The 19,949-nt window shown below is 37.0% G+C and overlaps 1 protein-coding gene and 1 pseudogene across 4 annotated transcripts; both read right to left on the bottom strand.

Annotated features, from left to right (window-relative positions):
- Positions 1–9,899: 9,899 nt before the first annotated feature.
- Positions 9,900–12,811, bottom strand: LOC107805359 (uncharacterized; annotated as a pseudogene).
- Positions 12,812–13,358: 547 nt separating this feature from the next.
- LOC142161742 (uncharacterized) lies at positions 13,359–19,780 on the bottom strand. 4 transcript variants are annotated; one of them, XM_075232574.1, is made up of 8 exons: positions 19,520–19,780; positions 19,200–19,236; positions 19,030–19,110; positions 17,805–17,861; positions 14,884–14,979; positions 14,482–14,797; positions 14,294–14,393; positions 13,359–14,202 (listed from the first exon to the last, which is right to left on the bottom strand). In XM_075232574.1, the coding sequence occupies exons 5-8, from the start codon at positions 14,936–14,938 to the stop codon at positions 13,474–13,476; spliced, it is 1,200 nt and encodes a 399-aa protein (XP_075088675.1). In that variant the 5' UTR covers positions 14,939–14,979; positions 17,805–17,861; positions 19,030–19,110; positions 19,200–19,236; positions 19,520–19,780; the 3' UTR covers positions 13,359–13,473. The 4 variants fall into 4 exon arrangements, with proteins under 4 accessions (XP_075088675.1, XP_075088683.1, XP_075088680.1 ...); XM_075232582.1 differs by lacking the exon at positions 19,030–19,110; XM_075232579.1 differs by lacking the exon at positions 19,200–19,236 and having other exon boundaries at positions 19,030–19,136.
- Positions 19,781–19,949: the final 169 nt, after the last annotated feature.

The raw sequence follows: 19,949 nt of genomic DNA, 5'->3' as shown, positions 1-19,949 counted from the left end.
TTTGTAACCCTGTCATGTACTATTTGATTCATATTTGAGGTTACATAAAGGCTAAATCCTTATTGAACTTGATATATGCTATTTTCGTGATGAAATTACCGATTTGAGCTATGATAGCACACTTTGCACATGCATACACTTTTGCATAAAATTTATACCAGTCCACGAGCATGGAATCTAATATTCATTGATCATGTACATGTATTCTTGCATATTTGCTTCTGTGTGATATGATATGTACTGGATGCCTATGATAATGCTGGGTGGATTGTATTGTTATGCATGTGACCACGCGACGCAGATTGTGTTTATATGCCCGTGACCATGCCGGGCTGATTGTGATATAGCCTTGTAATGACCCGCCCTATCATTTTGAGCATTTTTACTCAGTTCTGTGATTTGTGGTCATGAGTTGCTTCATATGGTGTATTATGACTTGCGTGTATTGTCGGTTTTGGTCTTCGAGTTGTTCGCAATTGATTTGGAAGAATGATTCTTAAAAAGGAAGCTTTAACTTGAAAGAGTTGACCAAGTTTGAATTTTGTTTATTTGACCCCGGATCGGAGTTTTGATTGTTCTATTTGGTCTGGATGGTGATTATGGACTTGGTCATATGCCCAGATTTGCATTTGGATGTTTCTAGAAGGTTTCGATACTATTTGGCGAAAGTTGGCAATTTGAAGGTTTGGAAAGTTCATAGATTTGACCAGGAGTTGACTTTGATATTATCGAGTTCAGATTATTGTTCTGAGAGTTGGATAGGTTCGATATGTCATTTGGACCTTGTATGCAAAATTTGGGTTCATTCCGGATTGGTTAGGCTTGAATCAAATGCTTGGTTCGAAGTTTGACCTTTATGAACTTAAGAGATTGATCCTGATCTGATTCATGGTTTTGATGTTTCTATGTGGGATTTAAGGCCTCGAGAAGGTCCATATTATGTTTTGGGACTTATTGCTATGCTCAGATGGGGTACCAGGGGCTCGGGTGAGTTTCGAATAGGTTTGGGTTGTGTTGCGCTCGCTTTTTTATGTTTTGACGTCGTCTCTTCAAGCATAAGTGGTAACACATTAAACAAATGAGATCCAAATACTGTATTGATTGAAGCATTAGATCTGTATCGTAATTAGGGAGCCATAGCAAAAAGAATCGTGGAATTTGGACATCGTATGAGGGAGTTATGCTCATTTTAGTGTCAGAGAAGAAACTTGTGCTGGTGCTTCGTAGATGCGAAGTTGGGTCTGCATCTTCGACCCTGCAAGGTGCAAAGAATTGTCCGCAAAAGCGAAAATGAGAGCTGGAAAACTGCAGGTGCGAATTTTTGGATGCAAAAGCGGAAATCCCTGTGTATAAAAAAATTAGACTGCGTTCTTTTGGTATTTAGAACATATCTTGAGTTCTAGAGCTCCGATACAGGTAATTTTTGCGGAGTTCATCTCTTCCTTACATGGGGGGCAGTATCTAACCTCAATTTTTGTATTTTAAGATGAATAAGGTAGTTCATTTGTGAATTTATCCACGTTTTGATTGATGAATTGGGATTTTTTTTACCAAAAACCTTTCTAAAGAGAATAATTGGGTTTTGAACATCGATTCGGAGTTGGAACTGGGTGACATGAGTATGGTTGGACTCGTATTCGAATGGGTTATCAAAATTTGTAAGTTTTGTTAGGTTTCGAGGTGTGGGCTTGTGTCACGACCCAAACCGATAGGCCGCGACGGGCACCCGGTACCTTACTCAACCGAGTACCAACGTAACGTATCTTTCTTATTACTTTATCATATACACGTGACATACGGGCCTAATAGGCCAACATGATCATTTATAAACTTAAAACATAGGCCGACAAGGCCATACAATCTTTCACGTATACGACATATGTCTACAAGCCTCTAAGAGTACATAATTGTCATAAAGGTCGGGACAGAGCCCCGCCATACCAAACCATACACATCTAAATTATACTGACCAAACAAGCAACTTCGGAGCAAATGGAGTGCACCAATATCTTCTGCTGAGCTGATCGTCTACTTGGAGGGCTCTCGCCCTGTCTATCGAGACTTGTGGGCATGAAATGCAACATCCCCAGGCAAAAGGGACGTCAGTACAAATAATGTACCAAGTATGTAAGGAATGAAAATCAGTAAATAATAGACATGAGAGAAACATGGAGTAAAAGACTCGACATGTACATCTGCATAGCTCTGTGAATTATTTCATTTTAATAATTGTCATGCATATGCGTATAAATGTCATACCATGCATAGGTATATGTGTTCATAACATCATCAAGCCTCTGAGGGCATCCCATCATATCATTTCGGCTACTGTGGGCAAATCATCAACGTATACCAGCTGATCAGATGGTAGTGGTACGTATATAACGCCATAACCTTTTTTCATATCCCATATACATATAATATACGCGTATATAACGCCATCTGGTCATGGGTCAATGTACATGTATAAATGCATGAAATGCATAAGAAATACATTAATAAGATTTTCTTGGAATGTCATAAAAATAATATGCCTGTCGGATAAATTTTATCAAATACGTATTTTTCTGAGACTCATGAACAGAAGATATAATAATAATTCACATGGGGAATCAAGAATATAGACACCCCTAATATTTCTATGAATAGAGTCGTTTATGAAAACTATGCATTTGCTCGTTTCTTTCAGTATCATTTGGGTCATGCCAAAAAGAAAGGAGGGATAGACTTAACATACCTGGAGTAGGGAAAAATACGCGTGATATTCTTGAGAAGGATTACACCGTACTCCCTTAGAATCGAAAAATCCCGTTGCTATTATAATATGGAGTGACTATCGTCCTTGGCTTTGCATTCTGTATAATTCATTTGCCGAATGAACTTTGGTATTCCTTCAAGATAAGAGTTCTTTGCATTTGCATAACCCACTTACGAAGTGGGTTCTTGATATTTATTCAAGATAAAAGTTCTTTGCATTTGGCATTTTGTATCACCCACTTTCCAAATGAATTTATTTATTAAGAAAATCACATTACTACTATTCATATTCAAATGCTTGGATGAATTTGCTGAATCAATGTTTCAAATGCTTGGATGAATTTGCTAAAGCAATTTACATTGCTTATGGAGATTAGACGTGTCTCCCTTGGGAACCTTTTTTGAGATATCACGTTACTACCACCTAGGTAATGACTAAGCCCCAAGATTCTCTTAGTATGCCATCTTGCAATGTGACATATGAGTCACTTAATTGATCTTTATATGGCTTCCACGTTAGGGGGGTTAAATCTTATCCAATAATTATCCACTCAATCCTTTAATTAATTTGTTAATCCCCCATTAACTAATAATTATCCAATTACCCACATAATTAAGAATTCTCTTAAATTATTTAAAATACTATTCACTTTTAATACACCTTATACACCTTACTATCATGGCCATGTGGTACCTTGTATGGTACTAGTCCATAAATACCGAGTATTTTAGCTCGGACCGTATTTTATCCCAAAATGTCAAATTTCGACGAAATTCATTTTCTTTGATTTGCTTAACTTCTCACCTTCACGAATTTACTCATTACTTATTTGAAATAGCATAGAATGCTTATAATCTTAAAATAATCTCATTCCCGAACTTACGTCGATTAACTTACGATGAAACTTTAACGTACGAAAAATGCGGGATGTAATATCTCATTTCTAAGCTTTCATCAATTTATTTATGGCTCACGTATGAAAATATGGGGTGTAACAGCTCGGGTTTACCTTTTGGTTGACATTGAATTTTTTTTTTTAAAAGATTCAATCTTTATCGGTTGGGTTTGTTTCCTAAGGCATTATTTGATCTTTTTGACTTTCTTTTGGCTAGTTTCGAGCCGTTCGGAGGTTGATTTACGAGGGATAGCGTTTATTGTAAGGCCCCGTAAAAATATTTGCAAAAAGAAATATAATGTTTCATGGTATTGAATTGGTTTTAAGTGTTGAGGATTATAGAACAATGCACTGAGGGATGAATAAATATAATATTTCAGACTTTTTCGGTTGAACAATGCACTGAGGGATAAAGGTTAATTTTTGGCAGAGAAATGCATTTCTGCGGTCCATTATGCGACCGCATAATCACTATGCGGACTGCATAATAGCCGCAGAGTGAGGCAGAAGAGGGGCAGTTTGGATGCCATTTTGCGATCGACTATGCGACCGCAGAACTATTCTGCGGTTCATTATGCGACCGCAGAACAGGTCTGCGGGCCGCATAGTGACCGCAAACCCATGCAGAATTTTGCTAGTTTTGGATACCAATTATGTGGTCGATATGCGCTTAGGTGTGGAAAGATGCACTTAGGAATATGCTACATGGATTTAGCCATATGCTACGGATGCGGATTGAGGGGTCACATTCAGAGGGATTGGCGTTCGTCCCGCCAGGGTGCGGGTAGGGGCATGGCACAACCATCCAGTTCTACAGCTACTACATCCGCAGTACCTCTTCCAGCTTGAGGCACTCCAACACCCGCAGGGCGTGGTGCAGCTAGGGGTGGAGCACAAAGTTCGAGAGGATCCGACCGTTTCTATGCTATAAGGGCTCGCCAGAATTCAGAGGCTTCTCCAGATGTTGTCATAGGTATATTAACTGTCCAATATCATAATGTGTATGCTCTTATTGATCCCGGTTCCACTTTGTCATATGTCACACCTTATGTTTCTATGGAATTTGGGATAGAACCGGAATAGATTCATGAGCCGTTCTCTGTATCTACTCCGGTTGGTGAGTCTATTTTGGCCGCGTGGGTTTATAGGGACTGTGTTTTCACGTTGCGTGGTCGGGACACCATGGCTGATCTTATTGAATTGGGAATGGTCGATTTTGATGTAATAATGGGGATGGATTGGCTTTATTCTTGTTTTGCCAAGCTTGATTGCCGAACCAGGACTGTTAGGTTTGAATTTCCAAATGAGCCAGTTATTGAGTGGAAGGGTGATGATGTAGTACCAAAGGGTAGGTTTATTTCTTACCTTAAGTCCACGAAAATGATCAACAAAGGATGTATTTACCATTTGGTCCAGGTTACGGACACTGATGTTGAGGCACCTACACTTGAGTCAGTGCCTGTTGTGAATGAATTTTCCGGGAGTCTTTCCGGATGAACTCTCTGGGATTCCATCAGACAGGGAGATTGATTTTGGGATTAATGTGATGCCAGACACGCATCCTATATCTATTCCACCCTATAGAATAGCATCGGCAGAATTGACGGAGCTAAAGGAACAATTGAGAGACTTGTTAGAAAAGGGTTTTATCTGGCCGAGTGTGTCGCCTTGGGGCACACCGGGCTTTTTGTAAGAAAGAAAGATGGATCACTGAGAATGTGTATTGACTATCAGCAGCTTAACAAGGTCACAATCAAGAATAAGTACCCACTTCCAAGGATAGATGACTTGTTTGACCAATTGCAGGGTGCTAGGTACTTCTCCAAGATCGATTTAAGATCCGGATATCACCAATTGAAGATCAGGGAGCAGGATGTTCCGAAAATAGCTTTTAGAACCCGATATGGACACTTTGAATTTTTGGTAATGTCTTTTGGGCTAACAAATACCCCAACACCTTTCATGGATCTTATGAATCGAGTGTTCAAGCCTTTTCTTGACTCCTTTGTGATAGTGTTCATTGATGATATTCTTGTTTATTCACGCAATCGTGAGGACCATGCCGATCATCTTAGGGTTGTTCTACAAACCCTATAGTAGCACAAGTTATATGCAAAGTTTTCGAAGTGTGAATTTTGGCTTAAATCTGTCACATTCTTGGGTCATATAGTCTCTAGTGAAGGGATTATGGTTGATCCTCAAAAGATTGCAGCTGTGAAGAATTAGCCGAGGCCTACAACTCCAATAGAGATTCGTAGTTTCTTAGGATTAGCTGGGTATTACAGAAAATTTGTGGAGGGGTTTTCTTCCCTTGCCTCTCCGTTGACAAAATTGACCCTGAAGGCAATTAAGTTCCAATGGCCATATGCTTGTGAAAGGAGCTTCCAGGAGTTGAAATTGAGATTGACTACGGCACCGGTGTTGACCTTACCAGAGGGTGCAAATGGATTTGTGGTATATTGTGATGCTTCAAGAATTGGGCTTGGGTTTTTATTAATGCAACATGCCAAGGTGATAGCTTATGCTTCTAGGCAGCTCAAGAATCATGGAAAGAATTATCTAACACATGACTTAGAACTTGCGGCAGTGGTATTTGCATAGAAAATTTGGCATCATTATTTATATGGGGTCCATGTGGATATATTCACGAACCATAAGAGCCTTCAATATATTTTCAAGCAGAAGGAATTGAATTTGAGGCAGAGAAGATGGCTTGAGTTACTCAAGGATTACGACATTGATATTCTATATCATCCGGGTAAGGCTAATGTTGTGGCGGATGCTCTTAGCCGGAAATCTATGGGTAGTTTGGCTCACTTGGAGGCATATCAAAGGTCATTGGCCAAGGAAGTTCGCCGATTGGCTAGTTTGGGAGTTCGTCTTGCGGACTCTAGTGAAGGAGGGGTAATTGTACAAAATAGGGCTGAATCATCACTTGTGGTAGAAGTTAAGGAGAAGCAATACAACGATCCATTGCTGGCACAATTGAAAGAGGGGATTCATAAACATAAGACCATGGCCTTTTCTCTTGGCATGGATGATGGTACACTAAGGTACCAAGGGCGACTATGTGTTCCAAATGTGGATAGTCTCCAGGAAAGAATCATGACCGAGGCTCACACTTCTAGGTATTTTGTGCACCCGGGCTCTACAAAAATGTATCATAATCTTAAGGAAGTCTATTGGTGGAATAACATGAAGAGGAATGTGGCGGACTTTGTGGCAAGATGTCTGAATTGTCAGCAAGTAAAGGCCGAACACCAAAGGCCCGGTGGGTTGGCACAGAACATAGAAATTCTAATATGGAAGTGGGAAATTACAAATATGGACTTTGTGGTAGGATTACCGTGCACTCTGAACAAGTTTGACTTAATTTGGGTGATTGTGGATCGACTCACGAAATCAGCACACTTTTTGCCGGTTAAGTCTACCGACATAGCGGAATACTATGCTCAGTTGTATATCAAAGAAATAGTCCGGTTGTATGGCACCCCAGTTTCTATCATTTCTGATCGGGGAGCACAATTCACTGCTAATTTTTGGAAGAAATTTCAACAAGGTTTGGGTACTCAGGTGAATCTTAGAACAGCCTTTCACTCGCAGACTGACGGGCAGGCAGAGCGAACTATTCAGACGCTAGAGGATATGTTACGTGCTTGTGTTCTAGACTTCAAAGGTAGCTGGGATGATCATTTGCCACTCATAGAATTTGCCTACAACAATAGCTATCATGCTAGAATTCAGATGGCACCTTTCGAGGCTTTATATGGGAGGAGATGCAGATCTCCCATTGGGTGGTTCGAAATTGGGGAAGCAGAGTTTATAGGGCCAGACCTCGTGCATCATGCTATGAAAACAAGTTAAAATCATTAAGGAGTGGTTGAAGACTGCTCATAGTCGTCAGAAATCCTATTAGGATGTTCGTCGTAGGGATTTGGAGTTCAAAGAAGATGATTGGGTATTCTTGAATGTTTTCCCCATGAAAGGTGTAATGCGATTTGGTAAGAAAGTGAAATTGATTTTGAGGTATATCGGACCATACAAAATCATTCAGAGGATCGATGAGGTGCCGTACAAGCTTGATCTACCACCTGAGATGTCATTAGTACACCCGGTGTTTCATGTGTCTATGTTGAAGAAAGTAGTAGGAGACCCGACACTCATTGTTCCGGTTGAGACTATTGAGGTTAATGAGAAATTGACTTAAGAAGAGATTCCAGTTTCTATTATTGATCGGCATGTCCGAAAGTTGAGAAATAAAGAAATTGCATCCGTGAAAGTGCTATGGCGAAACCAACAGGTTGAAGAGGCTACTTGGGAGGCCGAGAAAGAAATCAAGAAAAAGTATCCTTATTTCTTTGAATAGCCATGTATTTATAAAGTTGTGTTCTATAAATATTCGAAGGGTTACCTTATATGAATTATGTATCAATTGTACAAATTGACGTTAAAGGTGTTCCTCTCTGGTAATATATTGCTTGTGAGGCCTCAATTGGTGTTGTTTTGTATTATGTTACATCGTTGGATTATGTATATGCTGTTAGGATGTGCTTCTGGAATTCTATGACAGGTAGATAAGCCCAGTTACAAGGGAGACTATAGCGAAATGTTTGAAAATTTAGGGAGTTAGCCAAATTTTGAAACTACTGGTGAGTGTGAATTAGCAGTTGGGCCACATTTGATGCTAATAACAGATTTTGACCCTCATTCAAGGACGAATGATCCTAAGTGGGGAAGAATGTAAGGCCCCGTAAAGTATTTTGCAAAAAGAAATATAATGTTTCGTGGTGCCGAATTGGTTTTACGTGTTGAGCAATGTACTGAGGGATAAAGGAAATATTTTGGCAGAGAAATGTGTTTATGCGGTCCATTATGCGACCGCAGAATCACTCCGCGGACCACATAATGGCCGTAGAGTGAGGCAGTAGAGGGGCAGTTTGGATGCCATTCTGCGGTCGACTATGCGACCGCAGAACTGTTCTACAGTTCATTATGCGACCGCAGAACAAGTCTGCAGGTCGTATAGTGACCGCAGACCCAGACAGATTTTTGCCAGTTTTGGACACCAATTATGCGGCCGATATACTGTCCGCATATCGATTATGCGATCACAGGCCTTATTCCGGAGCTTCATTTTTGAGTTTTTAAAACCCGACCCTACTTTGTTAAATATACGCTTTGGGCCATTTTTGAGCTAAAATATGACATTTTAGAGTGAGAGAGAGTGCCCTAGAGTGAGAAGGTATTCCTCAATAATTGTTCTTTAATTCTTGCTCGAATCTTGAAAGATTAACATGGATAACCCACAAAGTCTTCATCCTAGAGGTAAGATTCTACACCATAACCCCTAATTTCGAAATTATCTGAAAATGAAAAATTAGCAAGATAATTTTTGGGCATGAGAGTTGTTTATTTTACATGCATGTGATATCAAGGGGTGTAGGAAGATTGTTGAACTAAGCATGGTAAAGAATGGGTTGTGGGATGGTGGAATCCTCCATAAAAGGACCTTGAAATCTTAATGCACACCTAGTGTTTGATAAAATGCTCAAATGAGCTAGAACCATGATGGCTAAACTCTTCTCTTAGAATTGAATCCCACGATATTCATGTAATTTATGTAAGACCCAAGTAGTTCATGATAAAATCGACATATGTTCAATAAGTATCCTAAATGCTTTATTCATGTTATGTTATCAATTGAGGATGTGTTCATGTATGGGTTGTGCATTAACACTACCAAAAAAATCGGCTTTAGCGACAGACGAATTCCGTAGCTAAATAGCATATTTCCGTCACTAAACCTGTTTAGCGACGGATTTGTGTCCGTCGCTAATTTGCTCGTAGCTAACCCTTTTCTAACGAAAAAATTGAATCCGTTGGTAAGTTAGCGATGAATTAGCTACGGTTGGTATCTTTTGCTACTCTTAGCGACAACACATATCCGTCGCAATTATCATCAATTTTGTCGCCAAATCGACAAGTCATTTCGTCGTCGGATTTAATTGGCGATGAATATTTTCTGCCGCTAATCCGTTGCTAATATTATTGACACATATTTGCCTTTCTTTTGGTGACGAAATTCTTTTGTCGCAAATCTGTCGCATCCTGTTATTCTATATTAGTTATAGCTACGAAGAAAATCCGTCGCAAATTATATTTTTCTTATTTTATTTAATAAAATACATATTGTAAAAGCATATATAAGATACTCTTAATAATAACTGAAATTCATAGAAATTAATATTCGACAAGATCCAAAATAGATACCAAAATGCAAATGTATAATTAAGATTAAAACATTTACAATACTAAAATAAAGTTCAAACAAAAATAGTTAATTACTGAGATACTAGAGAGTGAAGGTCCTCATCAGAAAGCGATGCATGAACCTCGTTAATACCAAAATATCTACAATACCAAAACAAAGTTCAAATAAAAATAGTTAACTACTGAGAGACTGGAGAGTTAAGGTCATCATCAGAAAGCGATGCATGAACCTCGTTAATATTAGTAGTAGGAGGAGGAACTGGAGGTGCCATAGCTGATGGGTGATCGGTATGATTATCTTGTACATGTGATGGTTAAGCTATCAATCCTCTTACTCGCTCAGCCAACACAGGAAGCATGTGATCAGTCAGTACAGGAACCATATAATCAGTCAATGCAGGAATCAATCGCATCACTAACTCATCCAAATTCACCATCGTTGCTGACTGCGCATTCAGAGGTGCTGATGATGAAGAAGCATCAGATCCAGAAGAGGCACGAAGATTCGGCCCATAGAAATATTTTGCTTGAGATCCAAGACCATAAATTCTTCTCTTCTTTTCCCCTCCCGCGGCTTGATAGAATGCTAAAGATTGATCAATATCAGATTGAGTTTGTGTTTGTTGTTGTAATATTTGCTGATATTTTTCCTGTAAATACCATAATAATTAGTGAAATTCATTAATGATGAAGCTGAACATAAGGGAAAAATAAATGATAAAAGCATAAATAAGTTAACTGTTAAGTTATTCATTCAAACAAAAGTTAGCAAAAATCATCTTTAGGACTGAAATAGGTGCTAAACAAGTAGTTCAGGTGGGACGTTAATGTCATATACAAAGTCAGTAAAATTATAGGATTTTGGACTTACTTGTACAAGTCGGGATTGCTCACTAACAAAAGATTTTTCATCATGACCATGTGTATGGACGTGCAAGTGTAGCTCACTTGGTGTTGGATCTCGACCCTTTTCAATAGCCTATACAAAAAACAAAGAACTTAATTTCCTTTGATAAGGTGAAACAGTTTACTAATGGAGGTACCAAGAAGGTATATAACAGTAAACATTTATTGAATTTTAGGTAGGTTCTTGGTTTACCATTTGATAAGTGTAGCTGCAAAATCCAGTTTAGTTCTGTTCTTCCTATTTTATATTTGGACTTTTTGATTGAACTCAGCTTATGTTATGTGTAAGAATCAACTATTGGTGCAGTATATTTCTCGTAAACAGTAGCAGTATATGATGCTACTATAAAATTTGAAATATAGGACACAGCAGGCCAAGAGAGATACCACAGTCTTGCTCCAATGTATTACAGAGGAGCTGCAGCTGCTATAATTGTTTACGCCATCACAAATCAAGTAACTTTCTCACCTGATTCCAACTATTCACTATAATTACTCGATATTGCTCTGAAAATATTTGCTAGCATGTGAACTTGTTAACTTAGTTTCTCAATTCTTTATTTAATAGAGCAAAAAAGTGGTTTCAGGAGCTTCAGGTGAAAAAGTGGGTGCAGCTGAAAAATTAAAGATGCTTCCTGTTATTTGCATACATCACAAATATAACAAAGCCAGTCTAATATAGAGCAACAAAACTTAGCAAATATTACTACTTACTAATAGTACGCTACTGCTCCTCTGTTTCACTCAACCTATTAAGAAGCTGAAATATGTATACTGAATTCTAGTGATTACCCCTTACGAAGAATATACTTACAAGTCTCTTGCGATGTTCCCCAACGGTGATAGAGCCGCCCGTGTGAGTCCCAATGGCGACGGCAGTCCCACCGCCATAACGATTTTTTGTATTTTTTTCTGAGTTTTTGACACACTTAGGATCCTTCCATAGTTCCATCCAATTGTCCCACATATCTTTTGGAACAAAATCTGGTTGAACTATATCCTTATCTTTTTTATTTTGCATATAAAATCACAGTACCTTCTCGCTGCCTTACTTCCCCATAGGCGCTTCACTTCTCTATCAATCAAAGAATCCCAATAAAATGCCTTCTGAAATAATTTTGTAAAGTAGTAACATTAGTATACTATCTATAAAAGTTAATACACTATGTAAAATCAATTTGATGGAATGTCATACCTTGAATTCTCCAAAGTAAAATTCTTTTATCTCTTTTGGGACACCTTTCCAATTGATTCCATTAGGATGAAGTTCATTCTTGAAATTTTCATATATATACTCAGAGAATAATCTAGAAGTTTATAACCTAGACAATTTGAAGACATTACTTGAAGGCTTATCATAAATCAATAACAGTATATAAAACAAATAGTAGAAACATGGACTAACCCTGTAGAAGAAAGAAAAACAAGAGTTTGCTGGCCAAGACTACCGTTGCACTCACCTTCACCTATTGCATTGCTTTGAGTAGATATACCCTCACCTATTACATTATTATGTGATATACCCTCATCTACTGTGTTGCTCTGATTAGGTGTCATCGGAGATGGTTCAACATAGACATGTGGGGTACTATTATTACCTGATATTTGAATTGGAGGAGTACTACCATGACCTAATGTTTGAACTTGGTTAATATGACTTGGCCCACTTGAAGAACTCGTACTACCTTGTTGATGAGTAATTGTTGGAATGGGAATAGTAGGAATGTTCCTATGAGTAGCTGAATTACCCCTAGAAGAGGACTTGCTTATACGTCCTACACTACTTCGACCTCTGCCTCGAGTCATATCTGTAAAACAAATAGTGATAAGCAAATTGAAAAAGTAGCGAGCAATACATGGTGCCTGTCAGAGATTCAGTTGTGAATTACTCTTGAGAAACTTTGTAATTGCTTCTTAATTTTAACATCACTTGCTATGAAATCAGGTCTGTCTTTCTGTGGCCAGAGAAAGAACTGAAACATTGCCAGTGCTATTTTAGCTATTTTAAAAGGATTTTAACATCACTTGATTCATTTTAGCTATTTTAAAAGGATTCTGTTTGATTAAATAAAGTAGATAGATTATGTAAGCCCTCTCAATTCCCTACTTCATAGCAGAGACATCAATTGTTTCCTTCAAAAAATTGGCGGGCAATTGGAGTTATTTAATAAGCAGTATATTATTATGTCCTAGTGTCTAGTTGCTTAGGTGTAAATATTATTCTAGTCAATCAATTTGTTAAATCAGTATGATCCCAGCAGAAGCAACACTAGGTGAATTTAGTGCAGGTGAATACCTGAAACTCAGAAGGTTCTTTATACCTGTGGTTGGAGAGCAAAAACGCAAAAAGATTGGTAGAAGTTTAAAATGATGCCAATAGGTGAAAGTCGAGCTAATGTACTAGACTGGAATTAACACCCTGCAAAAATAATAGACAGCTAAGTAATTCGTGCAAAATCATAGAATTATTTTAGACTTTCGGTTTTATAGTAAGCAATGATTTAAGAAAATGAATGAGAAGCTTGGACATTAAAGACAACAAAAAATATACATATACATATATTCTTGCACATAAGTTATAGCATACAACACAGATTACTATAAATAAAATACAAAGAGATATAGTAGCATAATTTTTAACACACTAGTCACTATCTATTTCTTCTTGTAACTCTTCCTCATCCTCCTCAGTTTCTTTAGTTTCATACTCTTCTTCAGTTTCATGATGCTCTGGCAATAATCCATCATCAAATGGTTCATCCATTTCAATTATCTCCCCATTTGGATCATGCAAGATTATACTTTCATCAACGACAATATTCATATTTATCTCATGGACTTCAACTTCATCAACTTGGAACGGGAGATTCGATTCTGAAAATGTTGGCGCTTCCTCATCGGGTAATTCTACAATATTCCGAGGTTTGACTTTTAATACAGATAACCAATCATCCTTGTCCTTTTTCTTGCTAGGATAAGACACATAACACACTTGAGTTGCTTGCATCGCAAGAATAAAAGATTCATATTTCTTAAATCGAAGACGATGGTTAACATCGACCAATTTGTACTCATTGTGCTTTTTAACACCAACATTAATAGTTGGGTCAAACCATTCATATTTGAATAACACAGTTTGCTTTAAAGGTTCTTCACGGTATTCCACTGGTATAATCTCTTGTATCTTTCCATAGTAGTCACCAACATTTGGATCTGTGATACAAACTCCACTATTCATTGTTGATCTTGCACTACCATGACATTCAGTGTGAAATTTGTATCCATTAACAAAATACACTGAATGGAATTTCACACTTATTAATGGTCCATGAGCAAGGCTTCGCAAGAATTCATTCTTATGATTACAGCGAACCTATTTACGAAAAATTGTAAGACTTAGTTAAATTTCACAAGTTAACTTGAGTAAATTATTTTATAAAGGAAAATGATTATTTGAGGCTTACATATCCCTTGAACCATTCAGCGAAATATGTTTGGAGGCTTTCATCCATTTGATCTTGAGATAGATTCGGGAGTGCTTCTTGCAAACGTTCCACGTACATACTTCATTTCAATAAAATAAGTTAAAATAGGAATTCACGATATATGGACACGTTTATCATATTAAGAAAGTATAACTTTCAAATGTTACCTCACAAATGGCTCAACTTCTTTACAATTTAGTTGAATATAAGTTTGGGCAGCCTTGATTTCGTCAAGGGATAAATTTCTCTTTTTTGCTTCTCCCCATAGTCGACCTGGACGGGTGAATATTGATAAATTTCCTTCAAGATCTTTCATAACACCACCATCATCATTACGTGTCACATTATGATTACGTGTCATGACATGAGGTTCAAAATAATGAGAAAATAATTGTGTTGACTCTGTCACCAAGTATGCTTCACAAATGGAACCTTCGACACTGGCTTTATTCCCAATCATTTTTTTAAAGAGTTTCAAGGTACCTAAATGGATAAATGGATGGACCAGTAAATTAGAAAACCCAGTGTAGCATAATTTTATAATTAGTACATAAATTATTTATATTTACCTCTCAAAAGGATACATCCATCGGTATTGTACAGGTCCAGCAATCCTTGCTTCATATGGAAGGTGCACAGGTAAATATTCCATTGAGTTAAAGAACCTAAGGGGAAATATACGTTATAACTTACACAAGATTTGTGGGATGTCTACCTCTAATCTCTCCATTTCAGCAACTCATAGAGTGGTCGAAGAAAGATCTTTAAAAAATAAGCTTAATTTTGTAAGTGCTTGCCACACATTATTAGGAAGTAGCTCAGGAAAGGCAATAGGCATTAATCATTGTATGAACACATGAAAATCATGACTTTTCATACCAAATAACCTATACTTGGTCGTGTCTAGACATCAATTCAAATTCTAAACATACCCATATGGAAACTTCAAACCTTTCACCCAATCAAACAAGATATCTATCGATGACTTGTCTATTGTATATGCAGCTTTGGGATAGCTTCCACTTGCATTCTTTGCCAAATGAGGTCGATCACAGTATTCTACCATATCTAGACGTACTTTTGGATTGTCTTTGGTTTTGTCTTTAACATTAAGAACTGTGTTAAAAACTTTATCAAAGACATTCTTTTCAATATGCATGACGTCAAGATTATGTCGAATCATGTCGGAACTCCAATAAGGAAAATCCCAAAAGATACTTTTTTTTCCATCCACAAGATTTACACATTCTCCGATTAACTTCTTCTGCATCCAGCTTTGTCACTTTCCTTGTCCCCAATTCACTAATTTGGTTCAAAATTTCCTCTCCCGTTCTAAAGGTTGGTGGTCTCCTTTTGACGGTCTGACCTTTAAGAAAGTTTTTACGATCTTTCCTAAATGGATGATTTTGGTCAAGAAACATTCTATGACTGTCAAACCAAGATATTTTTCCACCATGATGTAATCTAAAAGATTGTGCTTCCTCCATACATTAAGGACATGCTAACTTCCCCACGGTACTCCATCCTGATAACATAGAATATGCAGGAAAGTCACTGATTGTCCACATCAAAGCTGCCCTTAATTGAAAGTTTTGCTTTTTTGAGAAGTCAAATGCTTCTACACCCTCCTCCCACAATAATGTCAGTTCTTTTATTAGAGGTTATAGATAAACATCAATTTTTTGCTTAGGATTGGTTGGTCCTGGAATAATGACAGTTAAAAACATATATGCCTCCTTCATACACATCCACGGAGGTAAATGGTATGAAGTGATAATCACTGGCCAAGAAGAATATTTCCTCTCAGATTGACCAAATGGCTGAAAACCATCAGTACATAACCCCAACCTCACATTTCTTGGTTCAACAGCAAAAAAAGAATGAGTTTCATTAAAGTGCTTCCAAGCCTCAGAGTCTGATGGATGACGCATTACCCCCTCCTCTTGTATATGCTCATGATGCCATCTCATGTCAGCTGCTGTAGCATGGGATGCATATAATCTCTGCAATCTAGGAATCAAAGGAAAGTAATATATTTTCTTGTAAGGCACCAATTTTCCCTTACGAGAGCCGACACGGCGCTTATATCTCTTGTAGCCACAAAATTTACAAGATGTGAGGTCTTCGTCCTCACCCCAATACGACATACATCCTGAATTACAACAATCAATCTTTTCAATGGGCAAACCCAAGCTATACACTAGCTTCTTAGTTTCATAATAGTTATAAAGCACTATGTTATCTTTAGGTAAAGCCTCTTTAAACAGTTCATCATTTGGTCATAACCCCTTTGTGACAATGAATTCTCCTTTTTAATGTTTAACATCATAGAAACTACTGCAAGTTGAAAGAGAGAAGAACCAGGATACAATTCTGCATTGGCAGCCTGTAGCAAATCATAGAACTTCTGAGATTTAAGATTAGGCTCCTCCTCCATTGAAGGTTCATAAGGATGAGATGACTCAGGTTCAACATTACTATCAAATTGCGAACTCGAACCCTGGCTAATATTGGGCCCAACTATGTCAAGAATCATTCTTCGGTATGGATTCTCATATCCAAATGTTGGTTGAGAACCACCATTCAAATTACCGCTAGAAGACAACTCATTAGTAAGGCATCGTTCCCCTTGATATATCCAAACAAAATAATTCTCAACAAATCCAAACTTCAAAAGATGTAATCTAACGGTTTCAACATCCATGTATTTAATGTTGTGACATTTTTTACAAGGACATCTAACATTGTCACCAATCATGCGATTTCTTTGAGAACATGCAAACTGGAGAAATTTAGCCACACCGGATATGAAACAAGAATTAATACCCCCTCGTCCATCCAACCTCTCATACATCCAACCACGCTCTAGATTCTCCATTTTTCTATTTAATGTTAAAATTAAAAAGACAAGCAAATATTATTTTTTTGGTAAGTAATAACACAAGAATTAAGTAAAGAGAAGATATACTTAACCTTACCAAACACCCAGTACTTCCTTTTTATGCACGAAGGAAAGAAACCAAATACATGGCAGCAAAAAAACTCAAGTAGTTACTTTTATTTTATAAGCCATAAATTGTTAAAGAAAAAGAATATCACAGATACATCATGAAGTTAATGTAAGATTAAATAGATCACAAACACATCAGAATATCACAAATACATCCCTAGTAGTCACTATATATAAACAATCTCAAATACATCATAACATCACAAATACATCAGAAAGCTAATGTAATCTATGTGAATATTTTTAGATAACTAAAAATTATCTCGCATCCCTAGCAGTCACTATATGTAAGATTAACCATTTGTGAAAAAGCTAAAATTCTAAATAACATTGACATTTTATTTTAAGAAAGCGCTAATAAGAACAAGAAAAGAAAGGGAGAGAGAGAGAGAGAGAGAGAGAGAGAGAGAGAGAGAATAAAATATATGTCAACAAAATAAATTAAGATATATTTATAATTTAATAGAAATATACCAATACCTTAATTAATCCATGAGGAATCTTTGAGATTGTTTCGTTCCTTTTCCTAAAATGAAGCTGAACAAATATAAATTTAGTCAGATGCATGCAAAAAAAAATACCACATAGATTTATTATGCAATATGTAGAACCACAAAGGTACTAATAAATTTATTACAGAGATTATATTCATGTTTCTAACTAGTTTCAGAAGACAAAATCAGGTATTGATGCAAAAAGCTACACAACTCATATGTCAAGAAAATAGGAAAAGAATGACAGTCACTATCATGAAAAGGCTACGTATGAAGGCAAATCTGCTGAGAAATAACAAGGTGATTTAGGGACTTTATTGGATGAAAAGAAGGCTGGTATGGTGTCGTCTACTGTTAATGGTGGTGATCATATGACTGAGAAGATAAATGTAGAAGGAATGGGCTGGCAATCATCAAAACTCAATGTCACAATTGTTTGAGTTGCTGAAGTTCAAGTGGGGCATGGGGTTTCTTAGAGTACACCAGCTGTTCGGGTTGCTGTTATAGGTGTTAAGGAAGCTATTAAAAATGTTCCTAATGTAGTTGTAGTTCAAATTGAAACTTGACAAATTATTGAAAAGAAAACAGCTGGTGAAAATATTGTGCCGAGGAGTACGGATCAACGAAAAACTTATGATAAATCTAAAGCTCCTAGGGATATTCCTGCAGCTACTGCTTTGGGGAGCAGGTGAATGCTACTAATGTTGCTTGCCTGCTTGGGATGTCGATCAATCAATTACACTTAAAAAAATGGATGTTGAAGCTGAGCAATCAGGCAACCATAGGGATATAGAAGCAAATGTGCAGGCTGGAAATCTGTTGCAACAGGAAAAGGAAAAAACAGGACATGAAAGTGTTCAAGTGGCTGAACATTCCAGTAGAATTTCGGCTGGGAAGATTGGTGCATCTACAGCCAGCTTGAATACCTATAAATTGAGCAACAATGAGGAGAAAAATATGAAGGAAGGATGGACTCCAGTAGCTTGCAAAAAGACTGCTGCAAGTAAAAAACAATTGGTCTAGATAAGGTGTTATCAATCCTACGTTAAGAAAAGATTTTGTTCTATGTTGTTCTCATATGCTTTTTTTATTGTTTTCAAGTAAATGCAATTCTTAGTAGCAAAACTAGTAATAAAAGACAAGAAAAGATTGATCCGTGGCTACTGGGTGTTATCAATCCTACGTTAAGAAAAGGACAAGAAACTCCTTACATGATATACAGGATGTATAAAAGAGTAGCAAAACTCCAAGACTACTAGTGCTCGAGTGAAGAACTGGTTACTGGGTAGATGCTGGAACGGGTTGATGTCAAAGCAGTCTTAAAAGCAGGACAAAACAACATGAAAGTTTAGCAACAACGTAGAGTTTTGCAGCACTTCACCTTGAAGAAATTGGAAATCACGCAGATCTCAAAACACCTAAATTCGATTTTAATAACCAAATATCACCAAAATTGGTATTAATCAAGAGTTCAACACAAAAGAATAAATAGTAATAACAATAAATAGTAATAACAATACATATTTATGCACAAATGAGATATATCCCAAATATGTCAACCTCTACTTCATATTTAACTTCACATACTACAAAGAAAAAGGGGGAAGATACGAAAGCTTGATTTATTTTACATCAACCAAAGCCCTAAAAATTTTAATGTAGAAAAATTACTAATAAACAGAGAAAGAAGTAGAGACATACCAGTATTGTAGAAAAGAGTTGATGTAGTAACGCATCTAGGAAAATTAATGGAAGATTAGAGGAGAAGAAGAAGAAGCAAAGGGGCTGGTTTCTTAGTGTATTCTTCTGTGAGAAAGAAAGACCTTATTTTTTAGAAAGGGGTTGGTTTTTTGCTAAAGCAGAACACTTATTTTGACGTAACTTTTTTTCACAAAATACCTAGCAACAAAAACTTTCCGTAGCAACAAGGGTAAAGATATTCTCATTAATGAAAAATATTAGCGACATACACACTTCGTCGCTACATCCGTCGCTAATATGCAATAAATGTTGTCACCAAATTTTCCTCACATATTTTATTGCTAAAATGAGGGCGCCAATTTTTAGTGATGGACTTTTTATTTTGTCGCTACATTAGATACTAATTATTCTATTTACCTTTTTTGCGTTA

The sequence above is a fragment of the Nicotiana tabacum genome, chromosome 2 (assembly GCF_000715075.1).
Source record: "Nicotiana tabacum cultivar K326 chromosome 2, ASM71507v2, whole genome shotgun sequence".
NCBI classification, from domain to species: Eukaryota; Viridiplantae; Streptophyta; class Magnoliopsida; order Solanales; family Solanaceae; genus Nicotiana; species Nicotiana tabacum.
Note: the sequence above shows the minus strand (reverse complement) of the source record. Positions and strands in the feature narration are given on the sequence as shown.